At 44.7% G+C, this 27,934-nt stretch overlaps 2 protein-coding genes across 2 annotated transcripts; one reads left to right on the top strand and one right to left on the bottom strand.

The window, feature by feature from the left end:
• Nucleotides 1-2,489: 2,489 nt before the first annotated feature.
• On the bottom strand, nt 2,490-6,635 carry LOC123068873 (DEAD-box ATP-dependent RNA helicase 20). Its single transcript, XM_044491549.1, has 10 exons — nt 6,334-6,635; nt 5,991-6,238; nt 4,753-4,932; nt 4,496-4,657; nt 4,163-4,317; nt 3,796-3,888; nt 3,604-3,689; nt 3,291-3,517; nt 2,971-3,204; nt 2,490-2,829 (listed from the first exon to the last, which is right to left on the bottom strand). The coding sequence occupies exons 1-10, from the start codon at nt 6,387-6,389 to the stop codon at nt 2,780-2,782; spliced, it is 1,491 nt and encodes a 496-aa protein (XP_044347484.1). The 5' UTR covers nt 6,390-6,635; the 3' UTR covers nt 2,490-2,779.
• Nucleotides 6,636-6,773: 138 nt separating this feature from the next.
• LOC123068872 (mini-ribonuclease 3) lies at nt 6,774-9,555 on the top strand. Its single transcript, XM_044491548.1, has 7 exons — nt 6,774-7,069; nt 7,399-7,520; nt 7,741-7,830; nt 8,172-8,224; nt 8,596-8,698; nt 8,912-9,027; nt 9,106-9,555. The coding sequence occupies exons 1-7, from the start codon at nt 6,844-6,846 to the stop codon at nt 9,152-9,154; spliced, it is 759 nt and encodes a 252-aa protein (XP_044347483.1). The 5' UTR covers nt 6,774-6,843; the 3' UTR covers nt 9,155-9,555.
• The last annotated feature ends 18,379 nt before the right edge of the window (nt 9,556-27,934 follow it).

Genomic DNA, 27,934 nt, shown 5'->3' with positions numbered 1-27,934 from the left:
TCTGCTTTGCTCCATGGTTTGAAATGCTAGGTGGTTTGCTTGCTTGCTTGCATGGGTCGATCGCAGCAGCGCGCGGCGTGTTGGCTCTGAAACCCCCCTAATGGTGTGATTCTGAATGTAGTAATCATCATGGTTGATCAATGAAAAGCTTTTTCCCCGCAAAAGAAAATGCTAGATGGCCCTGCGTGTGATGGCAACGCAATGCAACCAGGTGATAGGACTTTCGGCCGCTGCAAAGCTGGGGCTGTGTCTGATCAATAAAGTTGGGTTGGGGCTAGGTCGTGCACCCCTACCGCTAAGGGCTTTGGTTGTAGGCTGGTATACCCTACCGGATGAGGATCCTCTGATGTGGGCTATTTTACCTTTGAGTCACTGACAGATGGGTCCCACGAAGCATGGGGCCCGCCTGTCAATGACTCAAAGGCAGGGTATATCAGGGATTGCTACGTAGAGGATCCATGTCCCTACCCTACCGCCATCTATCGATTTCTAGTCCAGCGGGAAGTACATAGGTCCTAGAGAGATATCAGAGAAGTCCAACATGGAGAGGATGGATGGATAGATGGATGGACAGTGTGAGTTCAGCTTTGTTGGATCCTGCAAATTTTCAGTTGCAGCTGCAAAGAGATGCTGTCACATCCGGTGAAAGAAAGGGCAAAGGAGCTGGATCCTTTTGGGGGATGCTTTCATGAGCAGACGGCTGAAATTGCCAAGCATAAACACGTAGTATACTACTCTCTCCGTAAAGAAATATACAAACGATTTAGATCACTGAAGTAGTGATCTAAATGCTTTTATACTTCTTTACAGAGGGAGTAGTAGAGAGTGGTATCTCAAGATCACAGGCTTCTTCCTTTTATGAGTACTTGTCCTTTCTTGTTTCCATTATGTAAGCTAGGTTCCTATGAAGCATGCTAGAGAGAAACCAAGGGTTTGTTTGCAACGCAAGTCATTCCTCGCGATCGCAAAGAAGATCCAGCTACTGCTACGATCTAACACCAACATCTACTATCTAGCTTGGCTGGCCTCTGCTGCAGCTTCCTGACCGGTGTGCCCGGCAGCGACTAAATGAGATGGGCTTTGGGGAGCACGAGAGGCAGAGCATGGGCATGGGCACAAGCTGTCTCTGTCGGGCACAATGATGATGATCTATACACTTAACATTCCTTTCCCCTCCAGCTTACGTAGATAAACTTGCTGACCTGAGGTAACTTGTAGCGTTATTAGCGACACAAAAGCTGTAGTACGGACCACAACAAGACCCAGCGGAGGCCTACTGAATGAGCAAATACAGATGCCCATAGATATGCAGTTGGACACATGAAGAGGACAGATAGCAACTTGACACATGGACACCATAATGCTAACACAAAGTGAAATGGCAGACTACAAAGGTTCAGAGACACTGATCTAAGACCATGAGCTGAAATAAGTGGGAATCCACACAGTAATCAGGAATCAACCAAGTGGGATAACACAAACTTTCAACTGAAAAAGAAAACAATATGGGAGCTCGCGGGGACAAATAATGAGACCGGTAAGATTGGAGCTCAAATAGGCGACTTAATGTAAATACCGATGATGAAATATAGGTCACCGAAGAGAACTTGTAGTGCAGATTGCACCCAACAAACTTTGAGCCCCAAGAGTAATAGACAAGACTGTGCGGATGTACTAAGAACATGTATAGCAGGACCAACAGATTTTTGATTTAGAAATGGCGATAAGATACGCTCAACAAGGCAGTGGTACAAACTGCAAAGTAACTGTGGACCTGACTGCAACAAGAGAGTCTCTTCGTAGAAACAAAATCCGGTTTTCAGGCATCATGATAGATAACTCCAAATGACAGGTGTAGTATTAGACATGCAACAGCAGCAAGGACCACAAATCAATTTGTTCTGGCAGATCTTATTTACCATAAGATCGTGGACCAGTACAGCAAAAGCTGGTGGGAAGCTGAAGATGGTACTAACAAAGATGTGGATATATCAGCAGCAACCACTAGAGGGAAGCACTGCCCAGCAGGGTCATTAACTTCACACTGCAATTTCCATGTAGGGGCATTGACTTGTCATGCACCCCATGCAAAATCTAAGCAAAAGAACACTATGGGACAACATTCTGACAGAGATGTTTCTTACATCGTGTGCAGAACTTTTAACTCAATTATGGTGTCAAAAGTATCCTATGTCGGGCAAACACCTATCATGGCCGTCTAGTTCGAACAATGCTTATGACCACAACCTTATGAAGGGAAGCTGTGACCATCCATACCATACGATCTACATTTATCGTGACATGGTGAGAGGGGGGGAAATCCCACTGTACCAATTGGAAGAAACCCCATTCTAGGTTCCAGCTGACAACCACAACAGTTATTTCTCATCAGTGACAAGAGGAAAACAAACAGAAGAGGAACTGCGCAAAACTAATGATGCATTGATATTCAGTATTACGGACCCAACGTAGGTGAATATGGTATTATGGAAATAAATTACGTCATGTATTGACACTGATGGGACCAAAATATGAGTTTCGCTGTCACTCAGCAAAACTGACAACTGAACTATTTTCTACTGAAACTGCATGATTGTGACACATTTCTAGCTATTAGACAGAATGGGTGAAAAAGTTTCAGTCAACACAGCATGGTATCCAAAGTAAATAAATCCACCTTTACCGGACACTAGCCAAAAGATCCAGTGAGCCAGAAATACATGATCATCCACAAAGAAATGTCAAATATCGCTCTTTGCAACAGCTGAATATTTTAATGTCAGCTCCATGAACGACCACCTCCATGCCCTCTGTATCTATCACGATAACCTGCAAAATGCAATAATAATCAGACCCAACTCAACAAGATGGCTTTCAACAATGTCTAGGGGTAAACAAAATAATGGGTGCAGAACAAAGAATCAGCAGATCTGTATATCTTGAAAAAAAGTAATCCAACAGAAAACTTACCCAAAGAAGGAGGTGGTGCACCACGGCCCATATTAGCCAATTCAGGGCTGACCTTTTGTCCAGCTTCAACTAAAATGCTAATAAGATCCTTGGCAAATCTGGCGTTAGCAGCCGTGAAAAAGCTGTAGGCTGTCCCTGTTGCTCCAGCTCTGCCAGTTCGACCAATGCGATGGACATAATCCTCCAGAGACCCCGGAAAGTCATAGTTAATGACATACTTGACATCCTTAACATCTGTTTTCAAGATATACAGAATACATATTAATCTACCTGTGTTACCTAATTTATAACTTATTGTTTCTGAGGGAATTTCTGTATACCTAAGCCTCGAGCAGCAACATCAGTAGCTGTCATAATAGGGCTTTTCCCTGACTTGAATTCAGAAAGAACCCAATCTCTTTCAGCTTGGCTCTTGTCACCATGGATAGACAGAGCAGGCCAACCATCCATTCGAAGCTGTCGGGTGATCTGATCGCATCCTTTCTTGGTGTCCATGAATACTAAAATTCGGCTGCCATCCATTATATCCTCCAGTAGATTGACCAACCTTTATGTCACAATGGTTCAGTATTAAGGCGCTGTATTAGCATTTTGAGTACATATTATGTAATTGAAAATGAAACAGAATCCTACTTGTTATACTTCTGACTCTCAGATAATATCTCTACATGCTGACAAATAGCATGATTAGCTTTCAGTTCTTCAGAACCAATTATAACCTGCATCACGCCAAATTAAAATTTGCTGAAATGCAACACATAAATTTTCATACTAGTAGTATGTAAGAAATCCGCTAGCACAACGAACTGTGGGCACAATGTTCACCTTGTATGGATCAAAAAGGAAAGTCCTTGCTAGGAGCTCAACTTCCTTTGGCCAGGTAGCACTCCAATAAAGTGTTTGTCGATCTGGACGAATCTGAAGCAAGATATAATCTTTTGACATCATTTTTTAGACTTGCCGAGTTTCAGTAAAGCCAATACTAATTTTGATGGGTAATGGATAATAACTATATGGTGGATAAATGATTTGACAACCTCATCATAATAACTCAATTTATAGCAAAAATGACAATGTGCAAGTCAAGAAGGCACATATCAAATGGAGAAGATCAGAACATTGATTTTCACGTACATTCAGGATTTACCCTATAATGCAATAAATTGTGTTGTGGGAAAGGGAAGAGGTGTACCTGAGAAACAATTTTCTTAATCTGAGGTTCAAAACCCATGTCTAGCATTCGATCTGCCTCGTCTAAAACAAGGTATGTGACCCTCCGCAAATTTGTGTGATGTGATTCCATCATATCAATTAGTCTTCCTGGCGTGGCTATAATAATTTCAACACCTAACACAAGAACAATCGGACTATCACCAGTCATGTAAAGAACCAATAAAAACCAACACAAATAGCAAGTAACTACATCAATTGAGTATAGACCAACAGAAAATCCTTTCAAACAGACACATGCAGTCATGCACACGTGAGTGAGGGAGGGGGGGGGGGGGGGGGGGGGGGGGAGAACCTTTCTGAAGATCACGAACTTGAGGACCTTTCGGGACACCACCATATATGCATGTGCTTTTTATCTTTGATGAGGCACCAAATTTTGTTGTCTCCTGCTGTATCTGGACAGCAAGTTCCCGTGTAGGGGCTAACACAAGAACAATCGGACCATCACCAGGAGCTTGAATAACAAAGAATGTATCAGCCTTTCAGATTATTATTATCCAGAATGATTCCAGGAAAGTAAATCAAGAAATAGAAGCAGCATATTCGCACCTAGAATAGGCTGAGCATTAACATGAACAATGGCAGGTAAAAGGTAAGCAAGTGTTTTTCCAGATCCTGTTTCAGCAATGCCAATAAGATCACGCCCCTTCAGTGCCATTGGCCAACCTTGTGACTGGATAGGGGTAGGTTCTGTAAAGCCAGCTTTTGTGATTTCTTGCAACACATATTCTGTAAAAAAGAAATGAAGGACCTTACATAAGTAAGTGGAAACAAAGGCTGTGAGATGATAAAGCTAAGGAAGCATAAACAAAATAATAATCATGTATCTACAATAGCAACGTTTTCTTAAACAAACAGCACAATTTTATACATAAAGAATACAAATTTAAGAACAAAGGTGGAGTAAAACAAAGGTCGACGTCAAAGGGTATCATAATAAAGGGCAGCCCGGTGCATGTAGCTCCCGCTTGCGCAGGGTCCGGGGAAGGGTCCGACCACTTTGGGTCTATAGTACGCAGCCTTTCCCTACATTTCAGTAAGAGGCTGTTTCCAGGACTTGAACCCGTGACCTCATGGTCACAAGGCAGCAGCTTTACCACTGCGTCAAGGCTCCCCTTCAAAGGGTATCATAATATGGTGCTAAAATTTCTCCAGATGCATGAGCTTTCTGATTATAATGTGATGCAATGTAAGGACTAGGAAACTCCTAGTTGGTAAAAAAGTACAGTAATAAATATACTTTACCACATTGTTTTCAGTTAATAGAACACATATGCATCAAGTATCTTCAAAGCAATGAAAATAAAAATGTAAACTTCTGGAAATAAGTGCAGTGACTGGCACACGCAAGAGCAGGTAACCAGTGCTATTAGGCCCAAATATCCTATTGTTGATTATTCACATATGTAGGAAAAATGGGAGAGCTAACTAGCTAAAATTTGTGATTCAATGAGAATCACTGCTTCACAGGGCAAGCCTTTTCCCAATCAGCTAACAGGACCAACTCAGCCCAGTGACATGAGGGTATTTGCTAGAATTACATATAGGTGCATCAATATTATGCTTTTTGAGTGTGGTATTATAGAAACAGAGCATCATGTGATACAGGGAGGCACATAGCTAAATGAAGGCGTCCCTCTTATTCGATTTTAAGTAATTCAACAGAGATGCTAACGAGAACCTATCCTACTCCCTGCTGATTCTATCAAATTTGTGCGTCTGAAAGCCTGAAACACAACAGCAGCGCACGGGGAGAGAAGGAGCTACGAAGAACACCATGGCCTAACCTGGGAAACCGACGTCGCGGAAGTCGCGCACCGGCTTGGGCACGTCGTTGCCCTCGACGGTGATCTCCCGGCGGCGGCGGTAGGCCTCAACCTCCTCCGCCGTCATGCCGGCCACCGCGGGAACCTCCACGTAGAAGTTCTTCTCGAACCGCGGCAGCCCGTCCAGCTCGGCCGCGGCCGCCGCGGCGGCAGCATCCGGTTTGCCCGACGGCGCGAACGCCCTCGTCCCGCCACCGAACGCGCCCTCACTGCCAACACGGGCAGAAATAAGTAACCAACCGGACCTAGAACCAGGATTACTAGGGCTACCGTTAGGATTAGGGTTTGGAGCGGAGCGGGTTACCTGCGGCGGTCGCGGTAGGAGCTGGGGTCTGCCGCACGGCCGTCGAAGCGGCTCATGGCGGCGGTCGCCGGCGGCAGCTAGGGTTTAGCGCGGCGGTGGGGGGCTCGGCTCCGGTGAGGGTGCGCCGAGGTGGTGGGGGGTTCGATTCGGCGAGCGAGGTTTCTGGCCGAGGAATTCTACAAGAAGCAAGCAAAGCTAATGGCGGCGGCGCGGCGGAGGCGATTCGAATTGGAAGTGAAGCAGAGGCGGCGAGTTCAACAGGCGAGCTCCGCGTGCGGCATTCGGGTAGAGTGCTCGAGCTTCTGCCCTGGTAGGCGTATTTCTCAGGAATACACAACCCGAGTTATGAAACGTCTTTCCATGTCTAACGAATGCGTAAACTGGCAATGACCGCACTGCCAGGTGGGCCCGCTCGGGCCGCGAACAGAGGAAAAGGGGAAATATCCACGGCGGGAGGCTGTTTATCCATTTGTATCCTCGACGGCGCGAGAGTTATTGCCTGCGGCGACGATGGCCACCGTGGCGGCGACCATGGCGACGCCGACGCGCCACCGCCAGTTCCGCGTGCGCGCCGCCTGGGACATGAACCCGGGCGCCGCCACCGTCGCCGTGCCCAAGCCGTCAAAGGACAAACCCAAGCCAGCCCTGGGGCAGTCGCCGGCGGCGGCGACCACCCCCGCACGCGCACCCCCTCCCACACACGCCGACCTCTTCGCGCGCAGCAGCGAGGACCAAGGTATCTATCTATCTATCCTCACTCAGCTCTGCCATCCCGGCCATTTCCTCCACGTTCTACCCCCCTGAAGCTGTGGCAGCATGCTGTCAGTGAACAACTGAAAATTGGTCGAAGGCAATTACATATAGATTTTGACTTTAAAAGCAAGTGCAATAGAATGGTTGTGTCATCGAGAATGAGAACATAATTCGATATTTTCTACTTCACTTAATGACAACATATGGCTGTGGCCTGCTCTAGTGTTCAGTGTTAGGACCGTGTAGTTACTACACTATTTAGGCAGAGAAGTTTTTTATTCTGTCAATTGATTGTTGGTTGGTTTGTATTAGCAAAGAAGAGCACGTACATGGGGTTTGAGAAGTGGTGGTTGCCGCCTGCGCCAGAGGTGAAGAAACCCCGTTCACTCTACAACGCGGCATCGCTGGCATACTTGGGGGACTGCATATATGAAGTGAGAACTGGTCATTTTATTCTTTGGTCTTTATGCACTTTACAGTTGCTGTTATGTAGTTATATTACATGTAGATCAGCCTAGCTGTCGCTTTTGACCTTCATTTGCTCTGGATTTACTATATGATATTCCTGACGACGCTGAGACAATGTGTACTAGTTTTTTCAACTTCAAGCTTGTTTGTTGTGAGAGGGTCTGATTCTTGCTCTTTGTGATACAGCTCTATGCTCGGAGACACTTCTTCTTTCCTCCACTGAGCATCAATGAATACAATAAGCGTGTGATGGATGTTGTGAAATGTGAATCACAGGTCTGATATTGCTCTTCTTTATCCTCTGATCAAACAGCTCACATAGACTAAATGCTTCAGCATGGTATGTTCGTTGATTGTGATGTAGAATTTATCTTATCATCTATGTTTATCCATTGTATCATAGCCTTCATATTGACATTTTTCGCATATATCAATAGGTTTTGTCTCCTAATGTCGTTTCAATTACTGCTATTTTTAATGGTTGTAGTTCAATTTCTGAAGAGCGCTCGTTTTGCTTGCCTGTTCTCCATTCTGTTTGCTGCATATAAGAGAGTGCTTTGAAGCATCACAATGCCAGGCATATTTTCACATCGTTGTCATTTGTTTCCTTCCTTCAGGATCTGCTGCTGAACAAACTCCTGGGAGAGGATTTTCTAACTGAAGAAGAAAGGTAAATTAAGTTAATCTGCCTTTCTTCTTCCACCACTGATTGGGTCTTGTACCTACCTTTTTCTTAATATGATACATGCAGCTTTCTTGCATGTTCTCGGAAAAAAAGGGTAAACCTATGTTTCTAGCGTTTTACTGCCTACTAGGAAACACTATGCACTAGCCTCTATACACATGATTGAGCTTCCATGCGGTGTTAGTGCATCAGTATTCAGGACGTATGAGTTCATCTTCCTAGAGTTGCCTTTGTACTGCACCACATTTGTTTTCTCTGCATTATATGGAATATGAACAAATGTAGTATTGCTTGATGCTTTCTCATCTGTCTAGTACCTGTGACCTGTGAGTTACTTAGATAATCATGTTCTGTAGGGACATACTTCGTTGGGGAAGGAACATCGTTAGCAGCAAAACTCGTACAAGAAAACGGGCAGGAATCGCAGTGTACAATCGAGCATCTTCACTTGAAACACTGGTTTGTTCTACAGCTATCAATTATGTGCACCAAATATCCTGACTTTTTTCCCTCACATTTTAAAAATTGTGGATCTCTGTCTTCTATTGTAAGTTGCAATGTTTTTTACTAACTATAAGTTGCAATGTGTTGTCCTCAATTGTAAAGACTAATCCTCACATAGTTTCTTAGAAGACTAAATTCTCACATTGTTGGTGATGTTACTGCTATTAGATCGGATATCTTTACCTCACGAATTTCAAGCGCTTGGAGCAAATGATGTTCCAGTTAGGATTCACAAGTGGTGCTTCGTCACAGAATATTGCAGATGAGCTGCTCTCAAGCTTCCAGTAAACATCCTTTATTTATGCTCCTCTGATTCCGGATTTTAATCTACGGCTGTTCTTACTAATGGATGTTTCTGTCAGGAAAACAACCTCAACTTCTGTACAATCTCAGCAACCTGCAAAGCGATGAGCAGTTTCAGTATGTAATGAACTGAACCGGAGTTTCTTTGATGACAGAGCGACTGATACAAGCATGCGCAACTTGCGGCACACGTGTTCCAAAAGTTAAACTTAAAAGGAAAATGAGTGAATGTTGTTTGTGTGTAGGCAAGATCGAGTTAGTTGAGGAACATATATGATCGTGCATACTAGAGGCCATCAAGAGGCTGATGATTCTGATCGGAAGATTGTGGCACATCGAGGTCATGATGATTCTGATCCGAAGATTGTGGCACATTAAGGTCATGAGCACAATTGAGACCCAAGCTTTATGTGGATTCCGTGTAAGATGTGTGATCTATGGAATGAATTGATGTTGAATGCTGATATAATCTCAGTTTATTCTAGGGTATATTTCCCATTTTTATTAAAGGTGAGTCAAATTTATGTTGCTTTGTGTGTGTCCTGTTGGTGTGCCCCGGAGTGGCTTGTAGCTCCGGATTGCCTAGTGACTACTCCCTCCGTTCCAAAATTCTTGTCTTAGATTTGTCTAAATACGGATGTATCAAGTCACCCAAAATTCTTGTCTTAGATTTGTCTAAATACGGATATATCAAGTCATGTTTTAATATTAGATACATCCGTATCTAGATAAATGTAAGACAAGAATTTTGGGACGGAGGGGAGTAAGAGCAACTCTATTAGAGTTATCATATCCACCCAAACTGCATAATAACTATCATATAGATCACGGAGCACAAAAAACAGCTCTAGTAGAGTTGTCATTCACCCCTAAATCGCCATATTTTTTTCAAAATATTTGGAGACCATGGGGACTTGTTTGGAGCTCGCTCTGAACCCAACTGCCGACGTGGGAGGAAAGTTTCAGCTTCTTCCTCCTCGTGCCACGGGTGGGATTTGAAGTGGCACAGCCTCCACACACCACCGGCGATGGGGTAAATGTGGTTGTCAATCATTTGGCCATTAACACCACGGCCGCTCACTCCAATTCCTATGGTGACCCAACCTGAGAGAAGGCGTGTGAGCGCGGCTGCGCTTCATGTGGTCGTCTATTGCTCCTGCTCCCCAACTGCCCTCTCTATGGTGCTCGTAGCAACTTATAAAGGTGGATCGCGCCCTTCCCACCCTCTCTCTTATGTTTCCCCCTCTTCGGTGCCTCCCACTCTCCTCAGCCTTCAATTCACCGCATCCTCGTCAAATGGCACAAAGGAACGAGTTCCCCCTCATCTTCAACTTGGGGGTTGATGAGGAAGAGAAACAGTCGGATCCCCTCAACCCCCTTTGGGACGAGATGAAGCGGGACATTGAAACGGAGTGGCGGATTTAGGACCACGCGCTAGCCCCGTCGATGCATGCCCGGCCTCGGACGAGAAGGAGAAGAAGGAGCAAAAGAAGCATGAGGAGGAGAGGGCCGCAAAGAGAAGGTTGCTCGTGAAGAGGAGAGGGCAAGAAAGCTTGCAAGGACTCGTGATGCGCAAAAGGAGGGATGAGGCACGTGACAAGAATGGGAAATGGCCCCGTGTGACCCAATAAAGACTTGACTTCCGTTGCTACTGAGAATTATGTACTGAATTTCTGAGCTATGAAGTGGACCGAAATTGTGCTATGCATCATGAATTATGGCATGGACCTAGGTTGTGCTATGTGTCATGAACTATGTCGTGGACCTAAGTTGTGTGCTATGTGTCATGAACTATGTCGTGGACCTAAGTTGTGTGCTATGTGTCATGAATTTGAGAGCGTCAATTTGTGAGTTGTGTTAGAGCATCTACAGCCAGACATACCAAATATGACCCCTTAAACGCTCGCGGACGCGCCCGGTCAGTGACCGGGCATGTCCGTTTTGAGCCCCTACTTATCCGTTTGTGCATCCGCGCTCCTCATGTTCGTCCTCATATATCCGGTCACTTGCATGTGATTGATGGAGATGAAGAGAGAACAAGAAAAGAATGAATAAAAAAAGAGAATGTGGTCCGGGGTAGGGACGCGTCTGCTACTTCTTGAGCTTACGTTGGTTTTTACCTTGAATAGGAAAGGGTGATGCAACAAAGTAGAGATAAGTATTTCCCTCAGTTTGAGTACCACGGTATCAATCTAGTAGGAGAAAACGCGCAAATCACCGAATACCTGCACAAACAATCAAACAAACTTGCACCCAACGCGATAAATGTGTTGTCAATCCCTTCATGGTTACTTGTAAAAGTGAGATCTGATAGAGATAGATAAACGATAAAGTAAATATTTTTGGTATTTTTAGTTTATAGATCAGAAAGTAAAAGATTGCAAGAATAGCAGATCGGTAACTTAAATTGTAGATCGGAAACTGTATGATGGAAAATAGACCCGGGGGCCATAGATTTCACTAGAGGCTTCTCTCAAGATAGCAAATAATACGGTAGGTGAACAAATTACTGCCGAGCAATTGATAGAAAAGCGCAAAGTTATGACGATATCTAAGGCAATGATCATGAATATAGGCATCACATATGTGTCAAGAAGACCATCTACTACTATTAATCCACACACCGTCCGCTATCTAGCATGCATCTAGAGTATTAAGTTCATAAAGAACGGAGTAACGCATTAAGTAAGATGACATGATGTAGAGGAATTAACTCAAGCAATATGATGAAAACTTCATCTTTTTATCCTCGATGTCAATAATACAACACGTGCCTTGCCGCCCCTACTGTCACTGGGAAAGGACACCGCAAGATTGAACCCAAAGCTAGGCACTTGTCCCATTGCAAGAAAAAACAGTCTAGTTGGCTAAACCAAACCGATAGTTCGAGGAGACTTGCAAAGATATCAAATCATGCATATAGGAATTCAGAAAAGATTCAAATAATATTCATAGATAAGTTGATCATAAATCCACAATTCATCGGATCTCGGCAAACACACCGCAAAAAAGTATTACATCGAATAGATCTCCAAGAACATCGAGGAGAACATGGTATTGAGAATCAAAGAGAGAGAAGAAGCCATCCAGCTACTAGCTATGGACCCGTAGGTGTGTGGTAAACTACTCACGCTTCATCGGAAGGGCAATGGTGTTGATGTAGAAGCCCTCTGTGATCGAATCCTCCTCCGGCAGGGTGCCAGAAAAGGTCCCTAAATGGGATCTCACGGGTACAGAAGGTTGTAGCTGTGGGAAAATGTTTTCGTGGATGCCCCTGTTGGTTTGGGGATATATGAGAATATATAGGCGAAAGAATTAGGTGAGGAAGTGCACGAGGGGGGCACAAGGGTGGGGGGCGCGCCCTACCCCCCTAGGCGTGCCCTCCGTCCTTGTGGCCGCCTCGTGGCTCCTCCGACTTCATCTCCAAGTCTCTTGATTGTCTTCTGGTCCAAGAAAAATCATCGCGAAGGTTTTATTCCATTTGGACTTCATTTGGTATTCCTTTTCTGCGAAACCCAAAAGTAGGGAAAAACATGAACTGGCACTTGGCTCTAGGTTAATAGGTTAGTCCCAAAAATCATATAAAATAGCATATAAAACATCCAAGATGGATAATATAATAGCATGGAACAATAAAAAATTACAGATACGTAATATTATCCATCTTGGATGTTTTATATGCATTTATATGCTATTTTATATGATTTTTGGGACTAACCTACTAGCCTAGAATCTAGTGCCAGTTCCTGTTTTTTCCCTTGTTTTTGAGTTTTACAGAAAAGGAATACCAAAAGGAGTCCCATTGACCTGAAAATTTACAGAGCTTGTTTTTTTGACCAGAAGAAGCCCACAGAGCATCAGAGATGGACCAGAAGAGTCCCGAGGGCACCACAAGGGTGGAGGGCGCGCCCTACCCACTATGCGCACCCCCTACCTCATGGCTTCCTCGTGGACCGCTGACTTGTTCCCGACGCCAACACCTCTTATATATCCCAAACTTCCTGAACAGAACCAATATCGAGAGTTTCTCCGCCGCAAGCCTCTGTAGCCACCAAAAACCAATTGGGACCTTGTTCCGGCACCCTGCTAGAGTGGGGATCCATCACCGATGGCCATCCTCATCATCCCGGCGCTCTCCATGACGAGGAGGGAGTAGTTCACCCTCGGGGTTGAGGGTATGTACCAGTAGCTATGTGTTTGATCTCTCTCTCTCGTGTTCTTGATTTGGCACGATCTTGATGTACCGCGAGCTTTGCTATTATAGTTGGATCTTATGATGTTTCTCCCCCTCTACTTTCTTGTAATGGATTGAGTTTTCCCTTTGAAGTTATCTTATTGGATTGAGTCTTTAAGGATTTGAGAACACTTGATGTATGTCTTACATGTGCTTATCTGTGGTGACAATGGGATATTCACGTGATCTACTTGATGTACGTTTTGGTGATCAACTTGCGGGTTCTGTGACCTTGTGAACTTATGCATAGGGGTTGGAACACGTTTTTGTCTTGACTCTCCGGTAGAAACTTTAGGGCACTCTTTGAAGTTCTTTGTGTTGGTTTGAATAGATGAATCCGAGATTGTGTGATGCATATCGTATAATGAAACCCACAGACACTTGTGGTGACATTGGAGTATCTAGGTGACATTAGGGTTTTGGTTGATGTGTGTCTTAAGGTGTTATTTTACTATGAACTCTAGGGCTGTTTGTGACACTTATGGGAATAGCCCAATGGATTGATCGGAAAGAATAACTTTGAGGTGTTTTCATACCCTACAATAATCTCTTCATTTGTTCTCCGCTATTGGTGACTTTGGAGTGACTCTTTGTTGCATGTCGAGGGATTGTTATTTGATCCAATTATGTTATCATTGTTGAGACAACTTGCACTAGTGAAAGTATGAATCCTAGGCCTTGTTCCGAAGCATTGCAATACCATTTTTGCTCACTTTTGTTACTTGCTACCTTGCTGTTTTTATAATTTCAGATTACAAAAACCTATATCTACCATCAATATTGCACTTGTATCAGCGTCTCTTCCCCGAACTAGTGCACCTATACAAATTACCATTGTATTGGATGTGTTGGGACACAAGAGACTCTTTGTTATTTGGTTGCAGGGTTGTTTGAGAGAGACCATCTTCATCCTACACCAACCACGAATTGATAAACCTTAGGTCATCCACTTGAGGGAAATTTGCTACTATCCTACAAACCTCTACACTTGGAGGCCCAACAACGTCTACAAGAAGAAGGTTGCGTAGTAGACATCACGTATCAAGCATCCCCAAGCTTAATTCTTGCTCGTCCTCGAGTAGTTAAATGATAAAAACTGAATTTTTTATGTGGAGTGCTACCTAACATATTTATGCATGTAATTTTTTTATTGTGGCATGAATGTTCAGATCCATAAGATTCAAAACAAAAGTTTAATATTGACATAAAAACAATAATACTTCAAGCATACTAACAAGGCAATTATGTCTTCTCAAAATAACATGGTTAAAGAAAGCTTATCCCTACAAAAATCATATAGTCTGGCTATGCTCCATCTTCATCACACTAAATATTCAAATCATGCACAACCCCGATTTTAACCAAGCAATTGTTTCATACTTTAGTATTCTCAAACCTTTTCTACTTTCACGCAATACATGAGCATGAGCCATGGACATAGCACTATAGGTGGAATAGAATATGGTGGTTGTGGAGAAGACAAAAAGAGGGAGATAGTCTCACATCAACTAGGCGTATCAACGGGCTATGGAGATGCCCATCAATACATATCAATGTGAGTGAGTAGGGATTGCCATGCAACGGATGCACTAGAGCTATAAGTTTAGGAAAGCTCAAAAAGAAAAACTAAGTGTGTGTGCATCCAACTTGCTTGCTCATGAATACCTAGGACGATTTGACGAAGCCCATCGCTGGAATATACAAGCCAAGTTCTATAATGAAAAATTCCCACCAGTATATGAAAGTGACAAAGTAGGAGACTATCTATCATGAAGATCACAGTGCTACTTTGAAGCACAAGTGTGGAAAAAGGATAGTAACATTGCCCCTTCTCTCTTTTTCTCTCATTTTTTTTCTTTGGCTTCTTTGGCCTCTCTTTTTTTATTTTTTTCCCTTTGGCTTCTTTGGCCTCTTTTTTTCCTCACATGGGACAATGCTCTAATAATGATGTGTTGGGAAACGTAGCATGCAATTTCAAAAAAACTCCTATGCTCACGCAAGATCTATCTAGGAGATTCATATCAACAAGAGGGGGAAAGTGTGTCCACGTACCCTCATAGACCAAAAGCGGAAGCGTTTGCTTAACGTGGTTGATGTAGTCGAACGTCTTCTCATTTCGACCGATCAAGTACCGAACGTACGACACCTCCGAGTTCTGCACAAGTTCAGCGCGATGATGTCCCTTGAGCTCTTGATCCAGCAGAGGGTCAAGGAAGTAGATGAGTTTCGTAAGCACGACGACGTGGTGATGGTGACGATGATGTGATCCGCGCAGGGCTTCGCCTAAGCACCGCGAGAATATGCCCGGAGGCGTATACTGTGGAGGGGGCGCCGCACACAGCTTAGAACAGTGATGTGTGTTGTAGGCTCGCCTCCCTCCTAATATAAAGGAGGGAGGGAGATGAGGCCAGCCCTAGGCGCACCCCAAGTAGGAGGAGTCCTACTTGGGGTCCTAGTTGGATTCGGCCCGGCGCCCCTTCCCCTAGTACAATTCGGTCTCCTCCTTGGTGGGGGGCGCGCCACCCCTTTGTGGGCTGGTGTGCCTCCCTCCTATGGCCCATATGGCCCATATCTCCCCCCCCGGGGGGGGGGGGGTCGGTAACCCACCAGTACTCCGATATGTACCCGATACATTCCGGAACACTTTCGGTGTCCGAATACTACCTTCCAATATATAAATCTTTACCTCTCGACCATTTTGAGACTCCTCGTCATGTCCGTGATATCATCCGGGACTCCGAACAACATTCTGTCACCAAAACACATAACTCATATAATACAAATCGTCATCGAACGTTAAGCGTGCGGACCCTACGGGTTCGAGAACTATGTAGACATGACCGAGACACCTCTCCGGTCAATAATAAATAGCGGAACCTAGATGTTCATATTGGTTCCCACATATTTGCTACCTCTTGAGCTCGCATTGGTTTTTCCCTTGAAGAGGAAAGGGTGATGCAACAAAGTAGCGTAAGTATTTCCCTCAGTTTTGAGAACCAAGGTATCAATCCAGTAGGAGACAACACACAAGTCACCTAGTACATGCACAAACAATCAAGAACCTTTCAACCGATGCGATAAAGGGGTTGTCAATCCCTTCATGGTCACTCGCAAAAGTGAGATCTAATAAAGATAGTAAAGTAAATATTTTTGGTATTTTTGTTGTATAGATTGGAAAGTAAAGATTGCAAAATAGTAAACGAGATGCAATATAATAGGAAAGAGATGTAATATAATAGAAAAGAGACCCGGGGGCCATAGGTTTCACTAGTGGCTTCTCTCAAGATAGCATGTATTACGGTGGGTGAACAAATTACTGCCGATCAATTGATAGAAAAGCGCATAATTATGAAGATATCTAAGGCAATGATCATGAACATAGGCATCACATCCGTGTCAAGTAGACCGAAATGATTCTGCATCTACTACTATTACTCCACACATCGACCGCTATCCAGCATGCATCTAGAGTATTAAGTTCATAAGAATGGAGTAACGCATTAAGCAAGATGACATGATGTAGAGGGATATACTCAAGCAATATGATATAAACCCCATCTTTTTATCCTCGATGGCCACAATACAATACGTGCCTTGCTGCCCCTACTGTCACTGGGAAAGGACACCGCAAGATTGAACCCAAAGCTAAGCACTTCTCCCATTTCAAGAAAGATCAATCTAGTAGGCCAAACTATACCGATAATTTGAAGAGACTTGCAAAGATATCAAATCATGCATATAAGAATTCAGAGAAGAATTGTCGTGGAATTATCACGTCAGATGTCCTAGTGTGAGGACTTAGTCGTGTAGCCATCACGACTAGGTTAGCTTAGAGGGGTTAAACCAGACAAAGGACACGAGGAGTTTATACTGGTTCGGCCCCTTCGGTGAAGGTAAAAGCCTATGATCCAGTTGTGGTGGAATTGATGAGGTCTCGATAACCAGGGAGCGAATCCACTTTGCCTAGCTCTCGAGTTGTTGTTTCTGTTGGAAATATGCCCTAGAGGCAATAATAAAAGTGTTATTATTATATTTCTTTGTTCATGATAATAGTCTTTTATTCATGCTATAACTGTATTATCCGGAAATCGTAATACACGTGTGAATACATAGACCACAAATATGTCCCTAGTGAGCCTCTAGTTGACTAGCTCGTTGTGATCAACAGATAGTCATGGTTTCCTGGCTATGGACATTGGATGTCGTTGATAACGGGATCACATCATTAGTAGAATGATGTGATGGACAAGACCCAATCCTAAGCATAGCACAAAGGTCGGTTAGTTCGTTTGCTAGAGTTTTTCCAATGTCAAGTATCTCTTCCTTAGACCATGAGATCGTGTAACTCCCGGATACCGTAGGAGTGCTTTGGGTGTACCAAACGTCACAACGTAACTGGGTGACTATAAAGGTGCATTACAGGTATCTCCGAAAGTGTCTGTTAGGTTGACACGGATCGAGACTGGGATTTGTCACTCCGTGTTACGGAGAGGTATCACTAGGCCCACTCGGTAGTGCATCATCATAATGAGCTCAAGGTGACCAAGGTGTTTGGCCACGGGATCATGCATTACGGTACGAGTAAAGTGACTTGCCGGTAACGAGACTGAACGAGGTATTGGGATACTGACGATCGAGTCTCGGGCAAGTAACATATTGTCTGACAAAGGGAATAGAATACGGGGTTGCTTGAACCCTTGACATCGTGGTTCATCCAATGACAACATCGAGGAGCATGTGGGAGCCAACATGGGTATCCAGATCCCGCTGTTGGTTACTGACCTGAGAGCATCTAGGTCATGTCTGCATGTCTCCCGAACCCGTATGGTCTACACACTTAAGGTTCGGTGATGCTAGGGTTATCAGGAAGACAAGTATGTGATTACCGAATGTTGTTCGGAGTCCCGGATGAGATCCCGGACGTCACGAGGAGTTCCGGAATGGTCCGAAGGTAAAGATTTATATATGGAAAGTGGTTAAACGGACACCGGAAAGTTTCGGTGGCATACCGGTATTGTACCGGGGCCACTGGAAGGGTTCCGGGGGTCCACCGGGTGGGGCCACCCCTCCCGGGGGGCCACATGGGCTGTGTGGGAGAGGGAGCCAGCCCCTAGTGGGCTGGGCGCGCCTCCCCACCTAGGCCCATGCGGCTAGGGCAAGGGGAGGGGAAACCCTAAAGGGGGCGCCCCCCTAGCTTGGGGGGTAAGCCACCCTTTTCCCTCTCCCTTTGGCCGCTGCCCCCCTCTAGGGTTTCCCCTAGAGGGCCGGCCCCCTTGCCCCTCTCCTCCTATATATGGAGGGGTGAGGGGAGGGCTGGAACAACACAAGCCAAGGCGCAGCCCCTCCCCTCCCCAACACCTCTCCTCCTCCGTACGTGCTTGGCGAAGCCCTGTCGGAGTATTGCTGCACCAACTACACCACGTCGTCGTGCTGCCGTTGGAGCTGCCTTCCTCAACCTCTCCTTCCTCCTTGCTGGATCAAGACGGAGGAGACGTCGTCCGTCCCGTACGTGTGTTGAACGCGGAGGTGCTGCCCGTTCAGCACTTGGTCATCGGTGATCCGAATCACGACGAGTACGACTCCATCATCACCATCCCCTTGAACGCTTCCGCACTCGATCTACAAGTGGTATGTAGATGCAAACTCACTCCCTTGACTCGTTGCTTAGATGAACTCATAGATGGATCTTGGTGAAACTGTAGGAAAAATTTTAATTTTCTGCAACGTTCCCCAACAGTTTCTTGTCCCTGAACCGCTGCCGGGTCGTCCCTTTATACACAGGTTGACGCCCAGCGGTCTACAAAATCCCGAGGCCGGCTCATACATGTGTCCGGCTTGGTTTCTTCCTTTACCTATCTTACAATACAAGTTACAAATCTCATGGCGGTTTATGTCTATGGGCCCTAATCCACCCTTGGGCTCTAGGCCTTTTGGTCTCTGTAGTAAAGCGCCATAGTCCTTGTCTTCATGGGCTTCAATACAGATGAATCCTTGTGAGCATAACCCGGCCCTTCCTGGGCGGTTTATACTCAGTAGTTATATCCCCAACATTAGGCCCCAGATTGATTTGAACTTGTTCATGTCAATCTTCAACTTAAAAAATTCCATCTTGAACATCTTCGTGTTAATCTTGTAAACCGCCATGATATCATCTTCACGTGAACCTTCAAACCGCCGCGACATCATCTTCTGAAATCGTAATAAACCGCCATGACGTCATCTGCTTATAAAAAACCTGAAAATACTTCCCTTTATTAATTGACCTCCAAAGACCGAGGCGACAACTGTATTGTTGGAAATATGCCCTAGAGGCAATAATAAAAGTGTTATTATTATATTTCTTTGTTCATGATAATAGTCTTTTATTCATGCTATAACTGTATTATCCGGAAATTGTAATACACGTGTGAATACATAGACCACAATATGTCCCTAGTGAGCCTCTAGTTGACTAGCTCATTGTGATCAACAGATAGTCATGGTTTCCTGGCTATGGACATTGGATGTCGTTGATAACGGGATCACATCATTAGGAGAATGATGTGATGGACAAGACCCAATCCTAAGCCTAGCACAAAGATCGTGTAGTTCGTATGCTAAAGCTTTTCTAATGTCAAGTATCTTTTCCTTAGACCATGAGATTGTGCAACTCCCGGATACCGTACGAATGCTTTGGGTGTACCAAACGTCACAATGTAACTGGGTGGCTATAAAGGTGCATTACAGGTATCTCCGAAAGTGTCTGTTGGGTTGGCACGAATCGAGACTGGGATTTGTCACTCCGTGTAAACGGAGAGGTATCTCTGGGCCCACTCGGTAGGACATCATCACAATGTGCACAATGTGACCAAGGGGTTGATCACGGGATGATGTGTTACGGAACGAGTAAAGAAACTTGCCGGTAACAAGATTGAACAAGGTATTGGTATATCGACGATCGAATCTCGGGCAAGTACAATACCGCTAGACAAAGGGAATTGTATACGGGATCGATTGAGTCCTTGACATCGTGGTTCATCCGATGAGATCATCGTGGAACATGTGGGAGCCAACATGGGTATCCAGATCCCGCTGTTGGTTATTGACTAGAGAACGTCTCGGTCATGTCTACATGTCTCCCGAACCCGTAGGGTCTACACACTTAAGGTTCGATGACGCTAGGGTTATAAAGGAAGTTTGTATGTGGTTACCGAATGTTGTTCAGAGTCCCGGATGAGATCTCGGACGTCACGAGGAGTTCCGGAATGGTCAGGAGGTAAAGATTTATATATGGGAAGTCCTGTTTTGGTCACCGGAAAAGTTTCGGGTTTTATCGGTAACGTACCGGGACCACCGGGAGGGTCCCGGGGGTCCACCAAGTGGGGCCACCGGCCCCGGAGGCTTGCATGGGCCTAGAGTGGAAAGGGACCAGCCCCAGAGTGGGCTGGTGCGCCTCCCACCCTTGCCCAAGGCGCAACTAGGAGGGGAGAGGGCAAAACCCTAGGGCAGATGGGCCCTAAGGCCCACCCCAGGCGCGCCTCCCCTCTCTCCCCCTCTTGGCCGCCCCCCCAAGTCCCATCTAGGGCTGGCCGCACCCCTTGGGGTGGGAAACCCTAAAGGGGGCGCAGCCCCCCTTTCCCCTATATATATTGGAGGTTTTTGAGTAGCCCAAAACATGAGAACCTCTCCCTCTTGGTGCAGCCCTACCTCTCTCCCTACTCCTCCTCTCCCGCGGTGCTTGGCGAAGCTCTGCAGGATTGCCACACTCCTCCATCACCACCACGCCGTTGTGCTTCTGCTGGATGGAGTCTTCCTCAACCTCTCCCTCTCTCCTTGCTGGATCAAGGCGTGGGAGACGTCACCGGGCTGTACGTGTGTTGAACGCGGAGGTGCCGTCCGTTCGGCACTAGGATCTCCGGTGATTTGGATCACGACGAGTACGACTCCTTCAACCCCGTTCACTTGAACGCTTCCGCTTAGCGATCTACAAGGGTATGTAGATGCACTCTTTCCCCCTCGTTGCTAGTTTCTCCATAGATAGATCTTGGTGACACGTAGGAAAATTTTGAATTTCTGCTACGTTCCCCAACAGTGGCATCATGAGCTAGGTCTATTGCCTAGATTCTTTGCACGAGTAGAACACAAAGTAGTTGTGGGCGTTGATTTTGTTCAATATGCTTACCGTTACTAGTCCAATCTTGTTTTGACGGTATTGTGGGATGAAGCGGCCCAGACCGACCTTACACGTACTCTTACGTGAGACAGGTTCCACCGACTGACATGCACTTGGTGCATAAGGTGGCTAGCGGGTGCCAGTCTCTCCCACTTTAGTCGAAATGTATTCGATGAAAAGGGTCCTTATGAAGGGTAAATAGCAATTGGCATATCACGTTGTGGTTTTGCGTAGGTAAGAAACGTTCTTGCTAGAAACCCATAGCAGCCACGTAAAACATGCAAACAACAATTAGAGGACGTCTAACTTGTTTTTGCAGGGTATGCTTTGTGATGTGATATGGCCAAGAAGAATGTGATGAATGATATGTGATGTATGAGATTGATCATGTTCTTGTAATAGGATTCACGACTTGCATGTTGATGAGTATGACAACCGGCAGGAGCCATAGGAGTTGTCTTAAATTTATTGTATGACCTGCGTGTCATTGAACAACGCCATGTAATTACTTTACTTTATTGCTAACCGGTAGCCATAGTAGTAGAAGTAACAGTTGGTGAGACAACTTCATGAAGACACGATGATGGAGATCATGATGATGGAGATCATGGTGTCATGCCGGTGACGATGATGATCATGGAGCCCCGAAGATGGAGATCAAAAGGAGCAAAATGATATTGGCCATATCATGTCACTATTTGATTGCATGTGATGTTTATTATGTTTATGCATCTTGTTTACTTAGAATGACAGTAGTAAATAAGATGATCCCTTACAACAATTTCAAGAAGTGTTCTCCCCTAACTGTGCACCGTTGCTAAAGTTCGTCGCTTCTAAGCACCACGTGATGATCGGGTGTGATGGATTCTTACGTTCACATACAACGGGTGTAAGACAGATTTACACACGCGAAACACTTAGGGTTAACTTGACGAGCCTAGCATGTACAGACATGGCCTCGGAACACAGAGACCGAAAGGTCGAGCATGAGTCGTATGGTAGATACGATCAACATGAAGATGTTCACCGATGATGACTAGTCCGTCTCACATGATGATCGGACACGGCCTAGTTGACTCGGATCATGTAATCACTTAGATGACTAGAGGGATGTCTACCTGAGTGGGAGTTCATAAGATGAACTTAATTATCCTGAACATAGTCAAAAGACCTTTTGCAAATTATGTCGTAGCTCGCGCTTTAGTTCTACTGTTTTAGATATGTTCCTAGAGAAAATATAGTTGAAAGTTGAAAGTAGCAATTATGCGGACAGTAGAAAGCTTATGTCCTTAATGCACTGCTCAGTGTGCCGAACCCCAAACGTCGTTTGTGGATGTTGCGAACATCGGACATACACATTTTGATAACTACGTGATAGTTCAGTTAAACGGTTTAGAGTTGAGGCACCAAAGACGTTTTTCGAAACATCGCGGAACATATGAGATGTTTCGAGGGCTGAAATTGGGATTTCAGGCTCGTGCCCACATCAAGAGGTATGAGACCTCCGACGATTTTCTTAGCCTGCAAACTAAGGGAGAAAAGCTCAATCGTTAAGCTTGTGCTCAGATTGTCTGAGTGCAACAATCACTTGAATCAAGTGGGAGTTAATCTTCCAGATGAGATAGTGATGTTTCCCCAAAGTCATTGCCACCAAGCTGCTAGAGCTTCGTGATGAACTATAACATATCAGGGATAGATATGATGATCCTTGAAATATTCGTGATGTTTGACACCGCGAAAGTAGAAATCAAGAAGGAGCATCAATTGTTGATGGTTGGTGAAACCACTAGTTTCAAGAAGGGCAAGGGAACAAAGGGATACTTCATGAAACGGCAATTCAGCTGCTGCTCTAGTGAAGAAACCCAAGGTTGAACCCAAACCCGAGACTAAGTGCTTCTGTAATAAAGGGAACAGCCACTGGAGCAGAATTACCCTAGATACTTGGTAGATGAGAAGGCTGGCAAGGTCGATAGAAGTATATTGGATATACATTGTGTTGATGTGTACTTTACTAGTACTCCTAGTAGCACCAGGGTATTAGATACCGGTTCGGTTGCTAAGTGTTAGTAACTCGAAATAAAAGCTACGGAATAAACGAAGACTAGCTAAAGGTGAGCTGACGATATGTGTTGGAAATGTTTCCAATGTTGATATGATCAAGCATCGCACGCTCCCTCTACCATCGAGATTGGTGTTAAAACCTGAATAATTGTCATTTGGTGTTTGTGTTGAGCATAGACATGATTGGATTATGTCTATCGCAATACGGTTATTCATTTAAGGAGAATAATGGTTACTCTATTTATTTGAATAAAACCTTCAATGGTCTTGCACCTAAAGGAATGGTTTATTGAATCTCGATCGTAGTGATACACATTTTCATGCCAAAAATTATAAGATAGTAATGATAGTACCACTTACTTGTGGCACTGCCATGTAAGTCATATTGGTATAAAACGCATGAAGAAGCTCCATGTTGATGGATCTTTGGACTCACTCATTTTTGAAAAGTTTGAGACATGCGAACCATGTCTATTGGTGCATACGCATGAAGAAACTCCATGCAGATGGATCGTTTAGACTCACTTGATTTTGAATCACTTGAGATATGCAGATCATACCACATGGACAAGATGACTGAAAAGCCTCGGTTTCAGTAAGATGGAACAAGATAGCAACTCGTTGGAAGTAACACATTTTGATGTGTGCAGTCCAATGAGTGCTGAGGCATGCAGTGAATATCATTATGTTCTTACTTCATAGATGATTCGAGTAGATGTTGAGAATATTTTCTTGATGAAACAGTCTGAATTATTGAACGGTTCAAGTAATTTCAGAGTGAAGTAGAAGATCATTGTGACAAGAGGATAAAATGTCTATGATATGATCATAGAGATGAATATCTGAGTTACGAGTTTTGGCACGCAATTAAGACATTGTGGAAATTGTTTTACAATTAATACCGCCTGGAACACCATAGTGTGATGGTGTGTCCGAACATCATAGTTGCACCCTATTGGATATGGTGGGTACCATGATGTCTCTTATCGAATTACCACTATCGTTCATGGGTTAGGCATTAGAGACATCCGCACTCACTTTAATAGGGTACCACGTAATTCCGTTGAGATGACACCGGTTTAGAGAAACCTATGCTGTCATTTCTTAAAGGTTTGGGGCTGCGACGCTTATGTGAAAAAGTTTCAGGTTGATAAGCTCGAACCCAAAGCGGATAAAATGCATCTTCATAGGACACCCAAAACAGTTGGGTATACCTCCTAATTCAGATCCGAAAGCAATATGGATTGTTTCTTGAATCGGGTCCTTTCTCGAGGAAAGGTTTCTCTCGAAAAGTTGAGTGGGAGGATGGTGGAGACTTGATGTGGTTATTGAACCGTCACTTCAACCAGTGTGTATCAGGGCACAGGAAGTTGTTCATGTGGCACCTACACCAATTGAAGTAGAAGCTTATGATAGTGATCATGAAGTTTTGGATCAAGTCACTGCCGTACCTCGTAGGGTGACAAGGATGCGTACTACTTCAGAGTGGTACGGTGATCCTGTCTTGAAGGTCATGTTGCTAGACAACAATGAACCTACGAGCTATGGGGAAGCGATGGTGGGCCCAAATTCCAACAAATGCTTAAGAAACCATGAAATCCGAGATAGGATCCATGTATCAGAACAAAGCATGGACTTTGGCGGACTTGCCCAATGATCGGCAAGCCATTTGATAAATGGATCTTTTAAGAAGAAGACGGACGTGGATGGTAATGTCGCCATCTATGAAGCTCGACCTGTGGCGAAGAGTTTTTCACAAGTTCAAGGACTTGACTACGATGAGTTTTTCTCATCCGTAGCAATGCTTAAGTCCGTCGGAATCACGTTAGCACAAGCTGCATTTATGAAATCTGGCAGATGGATGTCAAAACGAGTTTCCTTACCAGTCGTAAGGAAAGGTTGTATGTGATACAATCAGAAAGGTTTTGTCGATCCTAAGGATGCTAAAAGATATGCAAAGCTCCAGCAATCCTTCCAAGGACTGGAGTAAGCATCTCGGAGTTGGAATATACACTTTGATGAGATGATCAAAGATTTTGGGTTTATACAAAGTTTATGAGAAACTTGTATTTCCAAAGAAGTGAGTAGGAGCACTATAGAATTTCTGATGAGTATATGTTGTTGACATATTGTTGATCAGAAATGACGTAGAATTTCTAGAAAGCATATAGGGTTATTTGAAAAGTGTTTTTCAATGGAAAGCCTGTATTAAGCTACTTGAACATTGAGCATCGAGATCTATAAGGATAGATCAAAACGCTTAATGGTACTTTCAAATGAGCACATTCCTTGACATGATCTTGAAGGTGTTCAAGATGGATCAGTCAAAGAAGGAGTTCTTGCCTGAGTTGTAAGGTATGAAGTTAAGACTTAAAGTTCGACCATGGCAGAATAGAGAGAAAGGACGAAGGTCGTCTCCTATGCTAAGACATAGGCTCTACAGTATGCTATGCTGTGTACCGCACCTAAAGTGTGCCTTGCCATGAGTTAGTCAAGGGGTACAAGAGTGATCCAAGAATGGATCACAGACAGCGGTCAAAGTTATCCTTAGTAACTAGTGGACTAAGGAATTTTCTCAATTATGGAGGTGATAAAGAGTTCGGCATAAAGGGTTACGACGATGCAAGCTTTAACACCTATCCAAATGACTCTAAGTAGCAAACCGGATACGTATAGTGGAGCAAACAATTTAGAATAGCTCCAAGTAGAACAGTTATTTGGAATAGCTCCAAATAGAGCGTGGTAGCTGCATCTAGGAGATGACATAAAGATTTGTAAAGCACACACGGATCTGAAAGGTTCAGACCCGTTGACTAAAACCTCTCTCACAAGCAACATGATCAAACCCAGAACTCATTGAGTCTTAATCACATGATGATGTGAACTAGTTTAGTGACACTAGTAAACTCTTTGGATGTTGGTCACATGGTGATGTGACCTGTCAGTGTTAATCACATGGTGATGTGAACTAGATTATTGACTCTAGTGCAAGTGGGAGACTGTTCGAAATATGCCCTAGAGGCAATAATAAAAGTGTTATTATTATATTTCTTTGTTCATGATAATAGTATTTTATTCATGCTATAACTGTATTATCCGGAAATCGTAATACACGTGTGAATACATAGACCACAATATGTCCCTAGTGAGCCTCTAGTTGACTAGCTCGTTGTGATCAACAGATAGTCATGGTTTCCTAGCTATGGACATTGGATGTCGTTGATAACGGGATCACATCATTAGGAGAATGATGTGATGGACAAGACCCAATCCTAAGCCTAGCACAAAGATCGTGTAGTTCGTATGCTAAAGCTTTTCTAATGTCAAGTATCTTTTCCTTAGACCATGAGATTGTGCAACTCCCGGATACCGTACGAATGCTTTGGGTGTACCAAACGTCACAATGTAACTGGGTGGCTATAAAGGTGCATTACAGGTATCTCCGAAAGTGTCTGTTGGGTTGGCACGAATCGAGACTGGGATTTGTCACTCCGTGTAAACGGAGAGGTATCTCTGGGCCCACTCGGTAGGACATCATCACAATGTGCACAATGTGACCAAGGGGTTGATCACGGGATGATGTGTTACGGAACGAGTAAAGAAACTTGCCGGTAACGAGATTGAACAAGGTATTGGTATATCGACGATCGAATCTCGGGCAAGTACAATACCGCTAGACAAAGGGAATTGTATACAGGATCGATTGAGTCCTTGACATCGTGGTTCATCCGATGAGATCATCGTGGAACATGTGGGAGCCAACATGGGTACCCAGATCCCGCTGTTGGTTATTGACCAGAGAACGTCTCGGTCATGTCTACATGTCTCCCGAACCCGTAGGGTCTACACACTTAAGGTTCGATGACGCTAGGGTTATAAAGGAAGTTTGTATGTGGTTACCGAATGTTGTTCGGAGTCCCGGATGAGATCCCGGACGTCACGAGGAGTTCCGGAATGGTCCGGAGGTAAATATTTATATATGGGAAGTCCTGTTTTGGTCACCGGAAAAGTTTCGGGTTTTATCGGTAGCGTACCGGACCACCGGGAGGGTCCCGGGGGTCCACCAAGTGGGGCCACCGGCCCCGGAGGCTTGCATGGGCCTAGAGTGGAAAGGGACCAGCTCCAGAGTGGGCTGGTGCGCCTCCCACCCTTGCCCAAGGCGCAACTAGGAGGTGAGAGGGCAAAACCCTAGGGCAGATGGGCCCTAAGGCCCACCCCAGGCGCGCCTCCCCTCTCTCCCCCTCTTGGCCGCCCCCCAAGTCCCATCTAGGGCTGGCCGCACCCCTTGGGGTGGGAAACCCTAAAGGGGGCGCAGCTCCCCTTTCCCCTATATATATTGGAGGTTTTTGAGTAGCCCAAAACATGAGAACCTCTCCCTCTTGGTGCAGCCCTACCTCTCTCCCTACTCCTCCTCTCCTGCGGTGCTTGGCGAAGCTCTGCA

The sequence above is a fragment of the Triticum aestivum genome, chromosome 3B, assembly GCF_018294505.1.
Source record: "Triticum aestivum cultivar Chinese Spring chromosome 3B, IWGSC CS RefSeq v2.1, whole genome shotgun sequence".
NCBI lineage: Eukaryota > Viridiplantae > Streptophyta > Magnoliopsida > Poales > Poaceae > Triticum > Triticum aestivum.
The sequence above is the reverse complement of the archived record's forward strand: the minus strand, read 5'-3'. Positions and strand labels throughout refer to the sequence as shown.